General features: G+C 74.6%; 3 protein-coding genes across 4 annotated transcripts; 2 read left to right on the top strand and 1 right to left on the bottom strand.

Moving 5' to 3' along the window:
• Positions 1 to 647: 647 nt before the first annotated feature.
• Positions 648 to 6678, top strand: LOC121067531 (cGMP-dependent protein kinase 1-like). 2 transcript variants are annotated; one of them, XM_040552166.1, is made up of 19 exons: positions 648 to 1194; positions 1272 to 1438; positions 1734 to 1847; positions 1921 to 2026; positions 3280 to 3343; positions 3425 to 3502; positions 3573 to 3661; positions 3804 to 3869; positions 3956 to 4003; positions 4524 to 4568; positions 4708 to 4846; positions 4927 to 5057; positions 5130 to 5219; positions 5433 to 5574; positions 5701 to 5864; positions 5932 to 6048; positions 6162 to 6224; positions 6300 to 6375; positions 6450 to 6678. In XM_040552166.1, exons 1-19 carry the CDS (start codon positions 992 to 994, stop codon positions 6534 to 6536), a joined length of 1989 nt encoding a protein of 662 aa, XP_040408100.1. In that variant the 5' UTR covers positions 648 to 991; the 3' UTR covers positions 6537 to 6678. The 2 variants fall into 2 exon arrangements, with proteins under 2 accessions (XP_040408100.1, XP_040408101.1); XM_040552167.1 differs by lacking the exon at positions 5130 to 5219.
• Positions 6679 to 6768: 90 nt separating this feature from the next.
• On the bottom strand, positions 6769 to 14070 carry EMILIN1 (elastin microfibril interfacer 1). The gene is made up of 7 exons (XM_040552158.1): positions 13698 to 14070; positions 11373 to 11498; positions 8646 to 10768; positions 8025 to 8132; positions 7885 to 7902; positions 7537 to 7671; positions 6769 to 7230 (listed from the first exon to the last, which is right to left on the bottom strand). Exons 1-7 carry the CDS (start codon positions 13868 to 13870, stop codon positions 6899 to 6901), a joined length of 3015 nt encoding a protein of 1004 aa, XP_040408092.1. The 5' UTR covers positions 13871 to 14070; the 3' UTR covers positions 6769 to 6898.
• A 1566-nt stretch (positions 14071 to 15636) lies between these two features.
• Positions 15637 to 16791, top strand: OST4 (oligosaccharyltransferase complex subunit 4, non-catalytic). Its single transcript, XM_040552168.1, has 3 exons — positions 15637 to 15785; positions 15944 to 16063; positions 16645 to 16791. Exon 2 carries the CDS (start codon positions 15945 to 15947, stop codon positions 16056 to 16058), a length of 114 nt encoding a protein of 37 aa, XP_040408102.1. The 5' UTR covers positions 15637 to 15785; position 15944; the 3' UTR covers positions 16059 to 16063; positions 16645 to 16791.
• Position 16792: the final 1 nt, after the last annotated feature.

Genomic DNA, 16792 nt, shown 5'->3' on the forward strand with positions numbered 1-16792 from the left:
ACCTCGTGCACGTGCACACCTCGCACGGGCAGTGCCCGCGTGCACAACTGCCCCCGGCACCTGCACGGCCCCGCGGGGCGCGGGGGGCACGGGGTGGGTGCATCGTGGGTGCGGGGTGGGCGCACTGTGGGTGCAAGCTGGGTGCATGCTGGTGCAGGGTGGCGCAGGGTGGGCGCAGGTGAGGTGCAGGCTGGGTAAATCGTGGGTGCAAGCCGGGTGCATGGTGGGTGCAGGCCAGGTGCACGTTGGGTGCGTGTCAGGTGCAGGGTGGGTGCATCGTGGGTGCAGGGTGCGTGCAGGTCAGGTGCAGGTTGTTGCAGGCCTGGCGCATGGTGGCGCAGGCCGGGTGCAGGGTGCGTGCGTGACGGGTGCCTGGTGGGTGCGGGCCGGGTGCGGGCCTGGTGCTGCGTGCTGGGCGCAGCTCAGCACGTGCCTCGGGGGAGCGCCGTGGGCAGGTTAATGTGTCACGGGGCTGGGTGCAGCGGCCTCGCGGGTAGGGGCAGGCGCAGGAGGGTGCGTGGCACAGGTAGGGGCCGTGCGCGTGGCGGGGCACTGGGCCAGCCCCAGTCAGTGGCCACATCCCGGGGCCGAGTGTGCGTGTGGGGGCAGTGACCATGTGTGGTGGGGGGGGGGTGTGGAGGGGGGGTGCTGAGCCCTGTCCCGGCCCCGGCCCGGCGGTGCAACCTTTGCTCGGGCAGGGCGTGCCGGGCGCAGCACCGTGCTGCTGCAGGGCCTGGCCGGGTGCACGGGCTGCGGGTGGGGGTCCGGGCACGGTGGGGAGCGCTGTGGGCACCGGTGGTGCCAGGCGTCCCCAGCCACATCACGCCCAGATGTACCCAGGTGTGCTGAGCCGTGCGGTGTGCGGCCCTGCCCCGTGCCGCGGGAACCTCTCCCTTCTCCCCGTGGTGCTGGTGCAGCAGGCACACGAGGTAGCACCGGGCAGCCCCCTGCCAACGCTGTGTCCCCCCCCCAGGCACGGCAGCGGTGCGGGATGGAGCGGCAGCTGCGGGAGCTGCGGCTGCAGGAGGAGCGCGACTTCCTGCAGTGCGTGGCGCGGGGCTCGAGCGATGCCAGGGCGCTGCCGGACGCGGAGCCACCCCCGGGCTGGCCGCACCGTCGGGGCACCGCCATCGTTCCTGAGCCCCTCGCCAGCGATGCCCTGCTCCAGCTGCCCGGTAGCCCCCCGTCACAGAGGTACCTCAGGAGGGGCAGAGGGGGTGCACGAGGGCCGGGGCTGCCCCACTGCTGTCCCCACGTCCCTCTGTCCCCAGGGACCTCAGCCTGATCGCGGAGGCCATGGGACGCAGCGACTTCCTGCGGCGCCTGGGCGAGGGCTGCCCCGAGGCGCTGGCCCAGAGCTTCGTCCCCGTTCAGCACGGCCCCGGGGACACGGTGCTGGCCGAGGGCGACGAGGGCACCGCCATGTACATCGTGGCAGGTGGGAGCGGGCACGGGGCGCGGGCTGGGGTGTGCACATGCCCGCGGGGGTGTGCATGTGTGGGGGCACGCATTTGGGCGTGCTACACCTGCCCTGTGCATGCACGCGTGGGGCTGCGTTGCCCCTTAGCGGTCGCACATACTCCTGCACACCAGCTGCAAGTGCACCCACTGCTGGGGCTGTGACACACACGTGTGTAGGGTGCATGTGCGAGGCCACCTGCGTGCATGTACACATGCTCACACGTGTGTTCGTGCACGCGCGAGGCCGCCTGCTCCGTGCTGCCTCCCTGCAGAGGGGCAGCTGAGCGTGACGCAGCGGGGCCGGCAGCTCCGCACGCTGGGGCCGGGTGATGTCTTCGGGGAGCTGGCCATCCTGTACCACTGCAAGCGCACCGCCACCGTGCAGGGTAAGGGCCGAGCCCCCCCGGCTCTGTCCCCCCCCCCCGCTCCCAGCCCCCACTGACACCCGTTGTGCCCCAGCGCTCAGCCCTGTGCGCCTCTGGGCCATCGACCGGCAGCGGTACCGCGCCATCACCACCAGCAGCGCCAAGCAGCGGCGGGCCAAGATCCTGGACTCCCTGCGAACGTGAGTGGGGCCCCTGCCCCCTGCCCCTCCGTGGTACCCCCGGCCCCGCAGCCAGCCCTGAGCCTCGAGGCGCCGTCCCCTCTCATCACCCCTGGCCACAGAGCCACTGCACAGCCCTGGCCTTGTCACTGTCATCAGGCCCATCCCCACCCTGTCTGATCCCCATCCCACCCCATCCCACCCCATCCCATCCCACCCCACCCCACCCCACCCCACCCCACCCCACCCCATCCCACCCCATCCCACCCCATCCCATCCCACCCCACCCCACCCCACCCCATCCCATCCCACCCCATCCCACCCCATCCCACCCATCCCATCCCATCCCACCCCATCCCATCCCCATCCCATCCCACCCCACCCCCACCCCACCCCATCCCACCCCATCCCATCCCACCCCATCCACCCATCCCATCCCACCCATCCCATCCCACCCCATCCCACCCCATCCCATCCCACCCCATCCCATCCCATCCCATCCCACCCCATCCCACCCATCCCATCCCATCCCATCCCACCCCATCCCATCCCACCCATCCCATCCCATCCCATCCCACCCCATCCCACCCCATCCATCCCATCCCATCCCACCCCATCCCATCCCATCCCATCCCATCCCACCCCACCCCACCCCACCCCATCCCATCCCACCCCATCCCACCCCATCCCATCCCATCCCATCCCACCCCATCCCACCCCATCCCATCCCATCCCCATCCCATCCCACCCATCCCATCCCATCCCATCCCACCCCATCCCACCCCATCCCATCCCACCCCATCCCATCCCATCCCATCCCACCCCATCCCACCCCATCCCATCCCACCCCATCCCACCCCATCCCACCCCATCCCACCCCACCCCATCCCACCCCATCCCATCCCACCCCACCCCATCCCCCATCCCATCCCATCCCATCCCACCCATCCCACCCCATCCCATCCCATCCCATCCCATCCATCTCCATTCCCACCCATCTCCATTCCCACCCGCAGCCCAGTCCCAGTCCACATCCCCATCCTCATCCCCAACCTTGTCACCGTCCCTGCTCCTGTCATCATCCTCACACAACCTCAGCGCCAGCCCCAGCCCTGTCCTGCCTGTGGCTGCGCTGGGCTCCGGCGCTCAGGGAGGATGCAGGGCTCAGGGCACAGGATGCAGGATGCAGGGTGCAGGGTGAAGGGTGAAGGGTGCCGGGCTCAGGGTGCAGGCAGGGCTGCAGCGGCCCCGGGCCCAGCCACCTCTCGCCGCAGGGTGCACTGGCTGCAGGACCTGTCCAACAGCCACCTCTCCAAGCTGCTCGACGCCATGGAGGAGGTGCGTGCATGGGGGGGGGGGGGGCTGCGGGACGGTGTCCTCTGCCCAGCGCAGCCCCGAGCGCCCCATCCATGCCCACAGTGCTCCTTCGCACCCGGCCACGTCATCATCCGCGAGGGGGACAAGGGGGAGAGCTTCTACATCATCCTGAAGGGCCAGGTGGGTGCAGCGCCGCGGGGCAGGGCCATGTCCCCCGCCCCGCTCAGCCCGGCCCCGCGTCCCCTCACAGGTGCGGGTGAGCCGGCGGGTGGACGGGCAGGAGAAGCTGCTGCGCGTGCTGGGCGCCGGCGAGCACTTCGGGGAGCTCTCGCTGCTGGAGTAGGTGCCCTGGGGCCGCAGGCAGCTCGTCTGCACTCCGTGCGTGTGCCCGCACGCCTGCTCTTGTGCGCGTGGAGCTCTCGCACCTGCTCCTCTGCACACACCCCTCGCCTCCTCCGTGACCACCGGTCTCTCCGTGCAGGAACATCCGCCGGACAGCGACGTGCCAGGCGCAGGGACATGTCACCTGCATCACGGTGGCCAAGGAGTGGGTGTCCCCGTGTCCTGCAGCCCATCCCCGTCGGGGCACGGCCGGGACCTGCCTGCCCCACTGACACCCCGCTCTGCCCACAGAGACTTCCTGGAGATCATCCCCTTCTGCCCCAGGCACGACTCAGACGCGTGAGTATCCGTGGCCCTGCGGGGTCCCCACGTGGGTGCTGGCTGGGTGGGTGCTGGGCACCCGGCAGGGACGGCAGCGGTGACGTGGCGCCAGCAGCGGGTCCTGGACTCTGCCCCGGGAGCACTGCCAGGCCCAGGCACCGTCCTGCTCCTGCCGAGCCCCACGGCACGGCCCTGGCGCGTGCTCACCATGGCCCCATGTGTGGCCCCATGTGAGGTGTCCAGAATCCCAGCCCCCCGCTTCCCCCCCCCCCGGCTGGCTGAGGCTGGGGGCACCCCTGGGTGTCCCTGTCCCATGCCCCCCACAGCAGGGTCGCCCCAGCAGGGTGCCCAGCCCCATGTCCAGGCAGCTTTGGGTGATCTCCAAGGGGGGGGTGTCCCCCCATGGACCTCCCACAGCCCCTTCCTGGCCTCACGCACGGCCCCGGGTCCCTGTGGGGTCCTGCCGCGCCGTGCCCATCCCAGACAGGCTGTGGGGCTCCTGGGCCGCGGGCTGAGCCGGGGCTGCTTCTCCTTGCAGAAACGCGGCTGCGACAGAGGTGCCGGCCCCTGCGGACCCCAGGCGGTCAGTGTGGGACGGGGATGGGGTGGGCACGGGGATGGGGGTGCAGGTGGGGACGGGGACAGGGGTAGGCATGGGATTGGGACAGGGGCAGGCGGCCGCTGGTGCTGGTGCTGCAGGGCTGTGGTTCCCCCCCCCACAGGGGCTGGGGGTCCCCGAGCCTGCGGCAGCCGTCCCCAGCGGTGCGGCTGGAGGACCTGGTGGCCGTGCGCTACGAGGAGGGGCAGAAGCAGGGGCAGCGCGTCGTCCTGGGCACCGGCGGCTTCGGCAGGGTCGAGCTGGTGAGAGCCACGCCTGGCCTGCGGGCACCCCCTGCTGACCCCGTCCCCGTCCCGGTGCCCACGGCCAACCCTGCCCGCAGGTGCGGTGCCGCGAGCAGCTCTTCGCGCTGAAGCGGATCCGCAAGGACTGGGTGGTGCGGACGCAGCAGCAGGAGCACGTGCGCACGGAGCGGCGGGTGCTGGCCCAGAGCCACTGCCCCTTTGTCGTGGGGTGAGCGGGGCCGGCAGCGCGGGGCTGGGCTCAGCGCCACGCCGAGGCACCACTGACGCTTGCCGCCCGCAGGTTTTTTGGCACCTTCCGGGACAGGCAGCACGTCTACCTGCTGCTGGAGTTCTGCCAGGGCGGCGAGCTGTGGACCAAGCTGCGCGAGGTGTACGGGGCCGGGGGGCACGGGCTTGGGGCGGGCAGGGGTGTGCCGTGCTGTGTCGTGATGTGCTGTGCCGTGCCGTGCCGCACTATGCCGTGCTGTCCCTTGCTGTCTCGTGCGGTGCCGTGCTGTGCCATACTGTGCCGTGCCACGCCATGCCGTGCTGTGTCGTGCCGCGCCGCACCGCACTGTGCCGAGCACGGAACCCTGCCCTGCAGGCGCTACTTTGAGGAGCCGCTGGCCGTGTTCTGCTCCGCCTGCGTGGTGGAGGGCCTGGAGTACCTGCACAGCCACGGCATCGTCTACCGCGACCTGAAGCCCGAGAACCTCATGCTGGACAAGCAGGGCTACGTCAAGCTGGTACCGGGGCGGGCTGGGGGTGCTGGCACAGTGCTGGTGCCGTGGGGGGGCAGTGGGGGGGGGCAGCAGCGAGGGCGCCGCGGGTCCCTGCGGGCGTGGGGCCGGCTGAGAGCTCCTGCACCGCAGGTGGACTTCGGCTTCGCCAAGGAGCTGGAGCGCGGGGAGAAGACCTACTCCTTCTGCGGGACGCCCGAGTACCTGGCGCCTGAGATGCTGCGCCACGAGGGCCACGACTTCGCGGTCGACTTCTGGATGCTGGGCATCCTCATCTTCGAGATGCTGGTGGGGAGGTGAGCGTGCCCTGGGGCCGAGCCCACCCGCCCCCGCGGCCAGGCCTGACGCCCCCGTGCCCCACAGGGCCCCCTTCCACAGTGCTGACCCCCAGAAGATCTACAGCCGCATCCTGGACGGCATCTTCTCCTTCCCTGCTTTCCTCAGCGAGGCCGCCTGCTCCCTCATTGCCAAGCTCTGCAGGTCTGTGCGGGGGGGGGGGGGGGGGGGGGGGGCTGGGGGGACAGCCCTGTGGGTGGGGGTGCCCTGGGGAGCCCCATCCTGTGCCCCCTGCCCCATCCCCGGCCCTTTTGCAGGCGCCGTCCGGGGCAGCGCCTGGGGAACACGGCCACCGGCATCCGTGGCATCAAGAAGCACAGGTGAGGGGGGTGTGTGGGGGTGTGTGGGGGGGGAAATGCTGCCGCCCGGCCCCTCCTGCAGCACCCCCCCCCCAGGTGGTTTGGGACCCTCAAGTGGAAGAAGCTCGCCCTGCAGCAGCTGGAGGCGCCCACCCTGTGGCTCATCAAGCAGGTGCGGCCGGGCCTTGGGGTGGGGGGCGTGGGGCAAGGGGCAGGAGGGTCCAGCACTGACCCCCGCACCCCCAGGGCCCTCCCTACACCAACTTCAAGCGGTTCTCGGTCGACCGGACGCCGGCAATGGACGAGCTCTCGGGGTGGGATGAGGATTTCTGATGGCAGCCGGACCCCCGGCCTGGGCACCCCCCACCCCCCAGCTGCGACACTGCCAGGCCCAGGGCAGTGCCCAGGGGCTGCCCCCGGCCCACGGGGGGCAATAAAGCGCGTGGGGGGCAGGAAGGAGGCGGGAGCCACGGGTACAAAACCCGGTGTCGCATCTTTATTGTGGGGGGGGCGCGGGGCGGTGTGGGGGGGCCAGGGCAGGTGGTGAGGGACGCGTGGTGGTGTGGGAGCGAGGGTGGGGGGTGCTGATAAATAACGGGACAGGGGGGGTGGGTGGGGCCCCGCGTGGGTGCAGGGGGACGTGGGGGGGGTCCAGGAGCCATGGGGCGGTGAGGGGTGGGTGTGAGGGAGGGCGACTAGGGGCCCTCGGCGTCGTAGAGCAGGGCACCGCTGAAGACGGTGAGGGGCTCGTCGGGCGCGTGGGCCAGGCGCCCCGCCACCAGGTCGACGCAGAGCGTCTCGCCCGCCTCCAGCGGCAGGATGAGGCTGAAGACGCCCAGCGAGCCGGGGCTGGGCTGGTGCTCGGCCACGGGCTGGTTCTCCAGCCCCTCGGGCTGGTACCCGGCCGAGTCCAGGCGCGCGATGCCCTGGTTGGAGCGCGACAGCACCGCCTCCAGCTTCTCGCCCTTGTGCCCCGTCAGCACCACGCTCACCAGGTACCGGCCGCTCACCGGCGCCGTGAAGGTGCCTGCAGCAGCGGTGTCAGTGCAGGGCAGCCCCCGGGCCCCATGGTGCCCCCAGCACGAGCTCAGCCCCCCCCACTCCCCACAGCCATCATCGTGTCCCCGAGCCACCCCGCTGTACCCCACACTCACACTGCAGCCCCTGGGTTGCCTGATTTCACCCCAAAGCCATTGCTGCGCCCCTGAGGACACCCCCACCCTTCATTGCACCCCAGGCCCGTGTTCCACCCATGCCCATGCAGCCCCCACCCACTCCACAGCCCCCCCCCCCCCCATCCCGATACACAGCCAGGCGTGGGGCCAGCACTCACCCGTCTCGGGGTCGTAGGCGCCGCCGTCGTTGAGCAGGACCTGGTCGAAGGGGACAGTGCCCGGCTCCGCACGCTGCGTGCTCAGGGCGGCCGAGAAGGCGATGTGGGGCACGGAGCCCGGCTCCCCCACGGCACCTGGGGGTGGTGTCAGGACGGTGCCCCCATGGCACCCCCAGACCCCTGCACTCCCGCCCCCCGGCTGCACCCATGCCCCACGTCCCCAGCCCCTCCACCTCCATCACCCAACTCCCCCTGCCCCAGCGGCTGCTGCAGCCCCCCCACCCCACGACACCCATCCCGCAGCCTCCTAACCCCAGCCCCTCACACCCCACCCCCCCCCAGCCCTACCTCTCTCTCCTTGCAGACCTACAAGGGAAGGAACAGACGGCACTGTAGGGTGGGCAGGCGGCACGAGCCTGGCCACACCAGCACCAGGCAGGCAAGGCCCCACTGCCGGAGGCTGCCGGGACACAGGGGATGCTCCTTACCTGGGGGGCCCACAGGGCCTTGTTCTCCGTCCTTGCCAGGAGGCCCAGAGGGGCCAGGGGGGCCCATCTTCCCCATGGGGCCCGCAGGTCCGGGGGGCCCAGGGGGGCCTGAGGGAAGGGGGGCGGGTTAGAGCCCTGTCCCCTCACCCCACAGCCCAACGTCCCCATGACTTGAGGCCCCATGTCCCCACGCACCAAGCCTCATGCTCCTGTAACTTGGGTCCCCATGTCCCCCCGCATCCCAGCCCCATAGCCTGCAGCCTGGGGTCCTGTGCCCCCTCACCCCCATACCCCACAGCCCCAGTGCTCAAAGCCCTGGGACCCGGCATCGCCACACCCTCACGCCTCATGGCACTGTGATTGTCCCCGCGCTCCGTCTTCAGACCCTGTCCCTGCAGCCCATTGCCCCTTGTTCCCCCATCCCCACCTCCTGCACCCCCCTTCCTCTGTACACCCATGCCCCATCCCCACATGCCCTTTTGCCCCTTCCCGTGTCCCCTTCTCCCCCCAGCGGTGCCCTATTCTCCCAAACCCCATGCCCTCTTTTCCCCATCCCCATGCCCCCTTCTCCCCATCCCCGTGCCCCCTCTCCCCGTCCCTGCTCGCGCGGTCGCCGCGCACCGGTCAGGTCCCTGCTCGTGAGGTTGAGCATCTCGGCGCGGTGCTGCTGGAAGCTGGCGTTGAGGGCGCCCAGGCGGTTCGGGAGCTGCATCGCCTTCTCCAGCAGGGCGCTGTGGGTGCGGGCTGTGCCGTTCAGCTCCCGCAGGGCGTTCCACAGCCCCGCCACGTGCCGGCCCAGCCCCTCGCGGACGCCACGCAGCCCTCCCGACACAACCTCCAGCTGCTCGCAGACGCCCTCCAGCTTGGCCACTCTGGGCTCCAGGCCGGCCGGGCAGCCCCCGGGGCCCGCGCGCACCAGGTCCCGCACCAGCCCCTCCAGCCGCTCCTCGCTCTCGGCTGCGCGCTCGGCGACCTCCGCCTGCACTCGGTCGAGCTCCGCGGCCAGGCGGTCCTTCACAGCGCCCAGCTCGCGCAGGCCGGCGTCGTGCTGGTCCACGGCATCCTGCAGCTCCTGCACCGTGGTGTTGAGCAAGCCGAAGAAGAGCAGCGCCTCCGACAGCTCGCCCTGCAGCGTCTGCAGCTCCCAGGGCGTCGTGCCTCCGAAGACGCTGAACCCCTCCAACGGCTCCTCCGCCTCGGGCGCCGTGGGGTCGGGTGCAGGCGGGCTGCAGGCGTCGGTGCAGGCGCCCACCTCCTCCCGCAGCCGCTCCAGCTCCTCCCGCAGCGGGGAGCAGGGCTGGGCGCAGGCACCGGTGGTGCTCAGCCCCCGCAGCTCGGTCTCCAGCTGCCCCAGCCGGGCGCCCGTCCGGTTGCGGAGCTGCTCCAGGTCCCTGCGGGTGTCCTCCAGCGTCTGCCCACCGGGGCTCCCCCCTGCCTCCAGCTGCCCCAGCCGCCCCGCCAGCCGCCCCAGCGTCTCGCCCTGCTCCCCCACCAGCTCCCGCAGCGCCTGCAGCGAGCTGCCCGGCCCGGCCCCGCTGGCCCCCAGCTGCCGAAGGCCGGAGCTGAGGGTGCGGAGCTGCGCCTCGTTGTCCTCCACGCGCCGCTCCAGCTGGCTGAGCGCGGAGCCCTCCCGGCCGTCAGCAGCGGGCTCCGGGCAGGGCCGCCCGCAGCGCGCCAGCACCCCCTCCAGCTCAGCCAGGCGGGCGCCGCGCTGCGCCCCGCTCTCCGCCAGCCCCTCCAGTGCCCGGCTCAGGTTGGCCATGTGGCCCCGCAGCCCCTCGGTGTCAGGGGGCCCGGGGCCAGCCCGCGTAGCGTTCAGCCGCCCCTCCAGCTCTGACAGCCGCCGGGCCAGCACCGGCCCCGGCCCCGGCCCAAGCACCGTGCCGCGCGACCCCTCCAGCCCGTCCAGCCGCCGCTCCAGCTCGGCCACGCGCCGGCGCAGCTCGTCGGGCGGCGTGGCGGGGGCCAGGCGGGTGCTCAGGCTGCTGACGTGCCGCTGCACAGTCTCCACCGCCTCCCGGTTGCGCTGGTCCACCGAGCTCACCAGCTTCTCCAGCGCCCTCATGCGCTCCCGGTCCTCCGCCTGCTGCCGCCGCAGCCCCTCGGTGCCAGCCAGGCAGGCGCTGCAGGAATCCTGCACCCGCTGCTCCAGCTCGCGCAGCAGCGCGGCCCCCGCCAGGCCCCCCTCCGGGGCCGGGCTCCCCCCGAAGCCATCCCGCTCCCGCTCCAGCTCCTGGCTGCGGATGCGGTCGTCCAGGCGCTCCAGGTGCTGCTGGATGTGGCTGAGCGTCTCCCGCACGTCGGGCGGCGCGGCGTCGGCGGGTGGGTGCTTGCCGTTTGGGCTGCCCTCGGCCACCTTACGCAGGTCCTGCAGCAGCTTCTCCTGGCCCGCCTGCACCGAGGCCTGCAGCTCCTCCAGCTGCTTGCTCAGCCGCCGCACCTTCTCCTCCAGCTGCTGCACCTTCTCCGCCTCCCCACCGCCAGCGGGCTCCGGGCTCCGCGGGGCAGTGCTGCCCCGGCCCCCCCCGGCGCTGCCTTCCCCCCCCAGGCCGCTGAGCGGGTTGCCAAAGCCAGAGAGCGTGGGGCGGCCGGGCCGGGGCCGCGGGCGGGTGGTGGTGAGGGGTGGCCCCGGCGCCGGCCCCTCGGAGCAGTCCTCACCCGAGTAGCCCTGGCAGCACCGCCACTCCAGGTCCGACACCGTCTTGTGGGCCACCTTGTAGCGGGGCCGCAGGAAGCTGCGGTACCTGCGGGCAGAGGGGACGCTGCTGACAGGGGGGGTCCTGGCCCCTGCTGCCCCTCCTCCCCCCACAGCCTCCACGTCGGTCCCTGCCCACGGAGGCGCTGCAGGAAGAGGCTCGGGGCTGGGAGGAAAACCAAACACAGGCTGCGGGCTGGCCCAGGCGGCGCGACCGCACCAGGCTCTTGCACAACCGGGCTGGCCGTGGCCACGCTCGTTGCCCTCCAGGGGGGCGGCCCCTGCACATCCTGCCTGCCCCCCCGGACTAGGCTGGCACCCAGCACCACGGCACCCGGTGCTCTGCTCTGTGGCTGCCCGAGTGCAGGACACGGGCCCTGGGCAGAGCCCCTGGCCCCCAAACCATCCCCCAGGCGGCGTGGGGGGTCCCTGGCCCTGATGCTGAGGGGCAGTTGGCCGGGGGGGGGGCACAGCGGCGCCACTGGAAAAGCCGGGTCGGGGCAGGTCAGGCATTGGCCACGAGCCGACGAGACCGCGCTCTTGCAAAAAAGTAAACACATCCCGGGGCGGATAAACAGCCGCACCGCTGGGGGCCCCGGGCGCTGCCCCCCGGCTCCTGGTCCCACGCCCCCGCCCTGCCCGGCCCCACTCACGTCAGGACGCGGGGGCACTGCAGCTGCCCCCAGGCGCAGGGCTGGTAGTCGGGCTTGACGAAGCTCTCGACGCCGTCCTCCACCACGCAGCTCACGCTGCGCGTCACCACGTAGGCGCACCAGTTCCTGCGGAGAAGGCGTCAGGGCCCCGCACGGCACGCACCGGAGCCCCCGGCACACCCCGGGTGTCCCCCCACATGCACCAGGCACCTCCGCGGCATCCCCCCCCCGCAGGTGCCCGCGCTGCCGGCCCCACCAGTAGCAGCCGTCACAGCCCAGTGCTGTGGGGTTAATGGGCCGGATCCTGCCCCGCCGCAGCCCCTTCACCTCTGCCCAACCCCACAGCCCCGAGCGCCGGGGCCCTTTGTGGAGCCGCGGAAGGGGCCGGTGGCACCGCGGGGAGCGACCGCAGCCCTCACGGGGCCACCCGCACCCAGTGAGCCCTGTGGGGACGGGGACCCTGCTCGTGGGTGCAAGGGGTGGCCAGGTGAGCGTGTGGGTGCTGCGAGGCCCTGCACGCTGCAGGGACGGGGGCGCTCTGGCCCCATGCTGCTGCCTTGCGGAGCCGGGCTGGGCCGTGCCCCTCAGCCGCCCCCCGGCTGTCACTCATGTGCCCCCCCAGCCTGGAGTTCACGAGCAGGGGACGAAGCGTCAGGCCAGACCTGACGGCGAGACCCTGCCCGGGGGGCACGCCTGCCCCATCCCGACCAGGCTGTGGGGCGGGGCCCCACGGGGGCTGCAGCCCCCAGAACACGCTGCGGGGCCCCTCGGCTCCGTACGGGGTGTGGTGCCCGGGCTGCGGGGCGGGACCCCGGCCCCCCAGCCCACCCCAGGGAGCGGGACCCCGGCCCGGCCCCACGCAGCGCGGACGCCCCAGCCCAGCCTTATATGGTCCGAGCCCAGAGCAGCCCCACACGGCGCGGCCCCCCCCAGGGCAGCCCCCCACGGCGCGGACCCTCGGCAGCCCCGGCCCCGCTGCGGGCTCCCCGTGCCGTGCGGTGCCGTGCCGTGCCGTGCGGTGCCGTGCCGTGCCGTGCCGTGCCGTGCCGTGCCGTGGAGCTGAGCAGTGCGGGGGCCCCGCAGTGCCGCGGCCGGTTCCCGTCAGCCCGGCTGGTTCCCCTCAGGCCCCGGCTGGATTCCAGCTCCTCCCCGGGGGCCGCCGGGAATTCCTGCGCCGACGGCCCCCCCTCTTCCCCCTTCCCTTCCCTTCTCTTCCCTTCCCGGCCCCCCCGCTCCCCCGCCCCCCCGTGCCCAATCATCCCTGGCTGATGGTGCCCGCGGGGCCCAGGCCCCCGCTGCCCACCCTGGGGCTGCATCGGGGCACATCCACGTCCTGGGGACAGGCTGGGAGCCCTCCCAAAACCGCAGGGCACGGGGACGGGTCCCCGTGCCACCCCGTCCATGGGGACTGCCTGCCGTGACCCTCGAAGCAGAGGGACCGGCCCCGAAGCGCACAGATGGGTTCTACATCCCCCAAGCCATGGGCACAGGGCGCTGTGCACCCCAGCCCCTGGGGACACCCTGCTATGTCCCCAAAACCGCGGGTGAGAGCCCAGCCAAGTCCGTGCTCTGTGGGGCCGCGGGATACCCGGCCCATGCGCGCCCTTCCCAGGCAGCCCCACACCAGCAGCCGGGTCCCGCGTGGAGCAGGGTCCCACCAGCCCCTGCCCCAGGGTGCTGGGGCTGCCGTGGGGCTGCCGTGGGGCTGCCGTGGGGCTGGGGGGACACATTCCGGTGCAGCTCCACCCCAGGCGGCCACGCTGATGTGGCTGAGGCGAGAGGGCGACCCCCAGCTCCGGTGTGGGGCCGGCCCCGCAGCCCCAGCCCCGACCCGGGGGCAGGCACGAGCTGACCCCCCGCCGCCCGCCGCCGCCCCCGCCGCAGGGCACGGCACGGGCAGGGGCTGTCGGGGCCCCTCACCCGCCCCCGCTGCCTGCTCCGCCCCCCCGGCACGGGAACCCCGCGGCGGGGCGCGAGGCGCGGGTGCGCGCCCGGGACCCCCGGCACCGGCACCCGGAGCGCGCGGCCGGGCCCCCGCCCGCCCCCGCCCCCGCTCCCCGCGCCCGTCGGGCCGCGGCCCCCGCCCCGCGCCCCCCGCGTGCCCCCAGGGCCCGTATCCCCGCGCGTGCCCGCGGGACGGGGCCGCCCCGCCGCGCCCCGGCAGCATCCTTCCGCACGGCTCCCGCCGCCCCGTCGCGCCCCCGGCCGGGCTCCCGGCGCTGGACGTGCGGCCGTCCTGCCGCTCCCGGGGGCCCCGCGGGGCTGCGGGGCGCCGGCCGTGCCCCGGGGGCTCCCCCCCGCCCGCCCGGCGGTCCCGGCTCCTACCTGTGCCGGCTGGCGGCCCGGGCACCGGCTGTGGGCCGCGGCGGGGCCCTGCGGGGCCGTGGCCTGCGCCGGGCTGAGCGGGGCGGCCCCCCGGTGTAGAGGCTGTACCTGGGGGGGAAGTTGGCGGCCAGGGCCTGGGCGGCCAGGAGGCACGGCCAGAGCCAGGGGGCCATGCTGGGCGGGCGGGCGGCGCGGGGCGGCGGGCACGGCCCGGCTCAGGAGCGCATGGCGCGTCCCGTCGCGGCTCCGTCCCTCCCGGCTCTGCGGCGCGGCTCGGCACGGCGCGGCTCTGCCCTCCCCTCGGCCGGCCCCTCGCCGCCAGAGCCGCCCCGGCGCTGCCGCCCGACGGGGTCCCCGGGGCCCCCCGCTTCCCGCCCGCCTCGGCCTCGGCCTCCGCCGGGCACCGCCGCGCGCCGCCGGCCCCCGCGCCTGCCCCCCGCCCCCCGCCGCCGCCCGCACATCTGCTTCTCGTTAGGCTGGGACACCAGCGGGGACGGGGAAGGGGGGACGGGGAGAGCCGGAGAGGCCGGGCAGGGGGCCAGGGCTGCAGGCGGCCGGCGCGGCCGGGGCTCCCGCACCGCCCCGCACCGCCCCGCCGGCCCCTCGCAGCCGCGCTGCCCGCGCGGGGTCTGTCCCCGCTGCCCACGGGGGACGCGGCGGGTTGCGCGGGGCCTGGCCGGGGGCTCCCCGGGGCTGCCGCACGGCCCCGGCCCGGCCGCTGCCCGCGGGGGCTCCCCCGCAGCCCCGGGACGCGGCCCCCACGCGGCCGGCGCGCCGCGGCCCCGCGCCCTGCCCGGTGCCACGTCCCCGGGGCAGCGCCCGGCCCCACGCAGGCGCCCGGTGCCCCCCCGCGGGGCTCCCCACGGGCACGGCCCCGCGGGGACGGCGGGCACCCGGCGGGGGCGCTGCCGTGACGGCCCCGCTGAGGTCACGGCCCCGGCCCCCGGCCCGCGCCGACACCGCGGCTTCCCCGGCCGGGCGGTGACGTCACGGCCCCGGCCCCTGCCTCCCGGTGACGTCACGGCTTGGCCCCCGGCCCCGGGTGACGTCACGGCCTGGCGCGGCGAGCGGCGGCCGTGGCGGGGGGGGGGCACGGCGGGAGGCGAGGCGCGAGAGGGGGCGGGAGGGGAGGGGAGAGCGGGACGGGGGCTGCCAGCACCGGCTGTCGGGGGGCGGCCGGGCCGGGCCTGCCCCTGCCCCTGCCCCTGCCCCCTCCCTGTGCCCCCTGCCCCCTACCCCCTACCCCTGCCCCCTCCCTGTGCCCCCTGCCCCCTACCCCCTACCCCCTGCCCCTGCCCCTGCCCCCTCCCTGTGCCCCCTGCCCCCCCCCTGCCCCTGCCTGCCCCCTCCCTGTGCCCCCTGCCCCCTACCCCCTATCCCCTGCCCCTGCCCCCTCCCTGTGCCCCCCTACCCCCCTATCCCCCTGCCCCTGCCCCCTCCCTGTGCCCCCTACCCCTACCCCCCTGCCCCTGCCCCCCTCCCTGTGCCCCCTGCCCCTACCCCCCCTACCCCCTGCCCCTGCCCCTGCCCCCTCCCTGTGCCCCCTGCCCCCTACCCCCTATCCCCTGCCCCTGCCCCCTCCCTGTGCCCCCTACCCCCTACCCCCTGCCCCTGCCCCCTCCCTGTGCCCCCTGCCCCCTACCCCCTGCCCCTGCCCCCCTCCCTGTGCCCCTGCCCCCTACCCCCTATCCCCTGCCCCTGCCCCTGCCCCTCCCTGTGCCCCCTGCCCCCTACCCCCCTGCCCCTGCCCCCTCCCTGTGCCCCCTACCCCCTACCCCCTGCCCCTGCCCCCTCCCTGTGCCCCCTGCCCCTGCCCCCTCCCTGTGCCCCCTACCCCCTACCCCCTGCCCCCTGCCCCTGCCCCTGCCTCCCCCCTCGAGGAGCCGACGCCGCGCTGCCCGAGCCGGGCCGTGACGTCACCCGGGGGGGGGCCGTGGCCGGGCCGTGACGTCACCGCGGGCCGTGACGTCACGGCCGCAGCCACCTCCCCTCTGGGCCCCGCCCCCCGCCGTCCCACAGTGCCCCGCGGCCGGAAGTGGTGCGCGGCGCGGCGGAGACGTGGCCTGCGGCGGGAGCGGGCGGCGGCGCGTGAGCGGCGGGGGGGGAGGGGGCGGGGGGGATCCCGCGGCCCCGGGGGGACCGGAGCGGGGAGCGGGGAGCGGGGAGCGGGGGGCCCGGACCGGGCTGGGGGCGGGGCCGCGGTGCCGGTGCCGTTCCCGGTGCCGAGCCGCCCGCCCCCGGTGCAGGATGATCACGGACGTGCAGCTCGCCATCTTCGCCAACATGCTGGGCGTGTCGCTGTTCCTGCTGGTCGTGCTGTACCACTACGTGGCCGTCAACAACCCCAAGCGCCACGACTGAGCCCGGTGAGCGCCCGCACCGCGCCGCACCCGGACACGGACCGGGACCCGGACCCCGCCCCCCGCCTGGCCCCGGCCCGGCCCCGAGCCCGGCACCGCGGGAGGGGGGGGGGGGGGGGACGGGACCGCGGAGCCCCCCGGCGCCGCCCCCGGCACCGCGTCCACCAGCCCGGGCTGGCCCAGCCCCGTCCCGCCTGGCCGCGGGCACCTCCGCAGCCCCGCCGGGCAGGAAGGCCTGCCCCTGCCCCCGCCCCCGTCCCTGTCCCCATCTCTGTCCCCTCCCCGCTCTTGTCCAGTCCCCCATCTCCATCCTGTCCCTGTCCCTTTCCCTATCCCTGTCCCCATCCCTGTCCCTGTCCCCATCCTCATCCCTGTCCCCTTGTCCCCACCCCTGTCCCTGTCCCCACCCCCATCCCTGTCCCCATCCCTGTCCCCATCCCTGTCCCCGTCCCCACCCCCATCCCGTCCCCATCCCGTCCCCATCCCCGTCCCCACCCCTGTCCCACCCCCGTCCCTGTCCCCTATCCGGCCCCCCGTCCCCTCTTCCTCATCCCCGCCCCGTCCCCACTCACTCTCTCTTCCCGCAGGACCGCGCTGAGCTGAGCTGAGCTGAGCTGACCGACGCGCGCCATGCCGGCCGTGGAGGCGCCCCGTGCCCACCCGCCGTGCCGCGTGGCACCGCGCACCGTGCTTGGTCCCGACGGGCGTTAACAGGAACACGATACGAGACAAAAC

This window comes from Cygnus olor, chromosome 3 (genome assembly GCF_009769625.2).
Source record: "Cygnus olor isolate bCygOlo1 chromosome 3, bCygOlo1.pri.v2, whole genome shotgun sequence".
Taxonomy (NCBI): domain Eukaryota; kingdom Metazoa; phylum Chordata; class Aves; order Anseriformes; family Anatidae; genus Cygnus; species Cygnus olor.

Bases quoted from the DNA above. Each gene is read 5' to 3' on its own strand.
- LOC121067531 (XM_040552166.1), top strand. From the start codon at position 992: ATGGAGCGGCAGCTGCGGGAGCTGCGGCTGCAGGAGGAGCGCGACTTC. The intron at 3,662-3,803 runs GTAGGTGCCCTG...CTCTCCGTGCAG, and splicing joins GGGGAGCTCTCGCTGCTGGA to GAACATCCGCCGGACAGCGA. The intron at 6,376-6,449 runs GTGCGGCCGGGC...CCGCACCCCCAG, and splicing joins CCCTGTGGCTCATCAAGCAG to GGCCCTCCCTACACCAACTT.
- EMILIN1 (XM_040552158.1), bottom strand. From the start codon at position 13,870: ATGGCCCCCTGGCTCTGGCCGTGCCTCCTGGCCGCCCAGGCCCTGGCC. The intron at 8,133-8,645 runs GTGCGCGGCGAC...CCCTTCCCTCAG, and splicing joins CACGAGCAGGGACCTGACCG to GCCCCCCTGGGCCCCCCGGA. The intron at 7,231-7,536 runs GTGAGTGCTGGC...CCGCTGCTGCAG, and splicing joins CGCCTACGACCCCGAGACGG to GCACCTTCACGGCGCCGGTG.
- OST4 (XM_040552168.1), top strand. From the start codon at position 15,945: ATGATCACGGACGTGCAGCTCGCCATCTTCGCCAACATGCTGGGCGTG.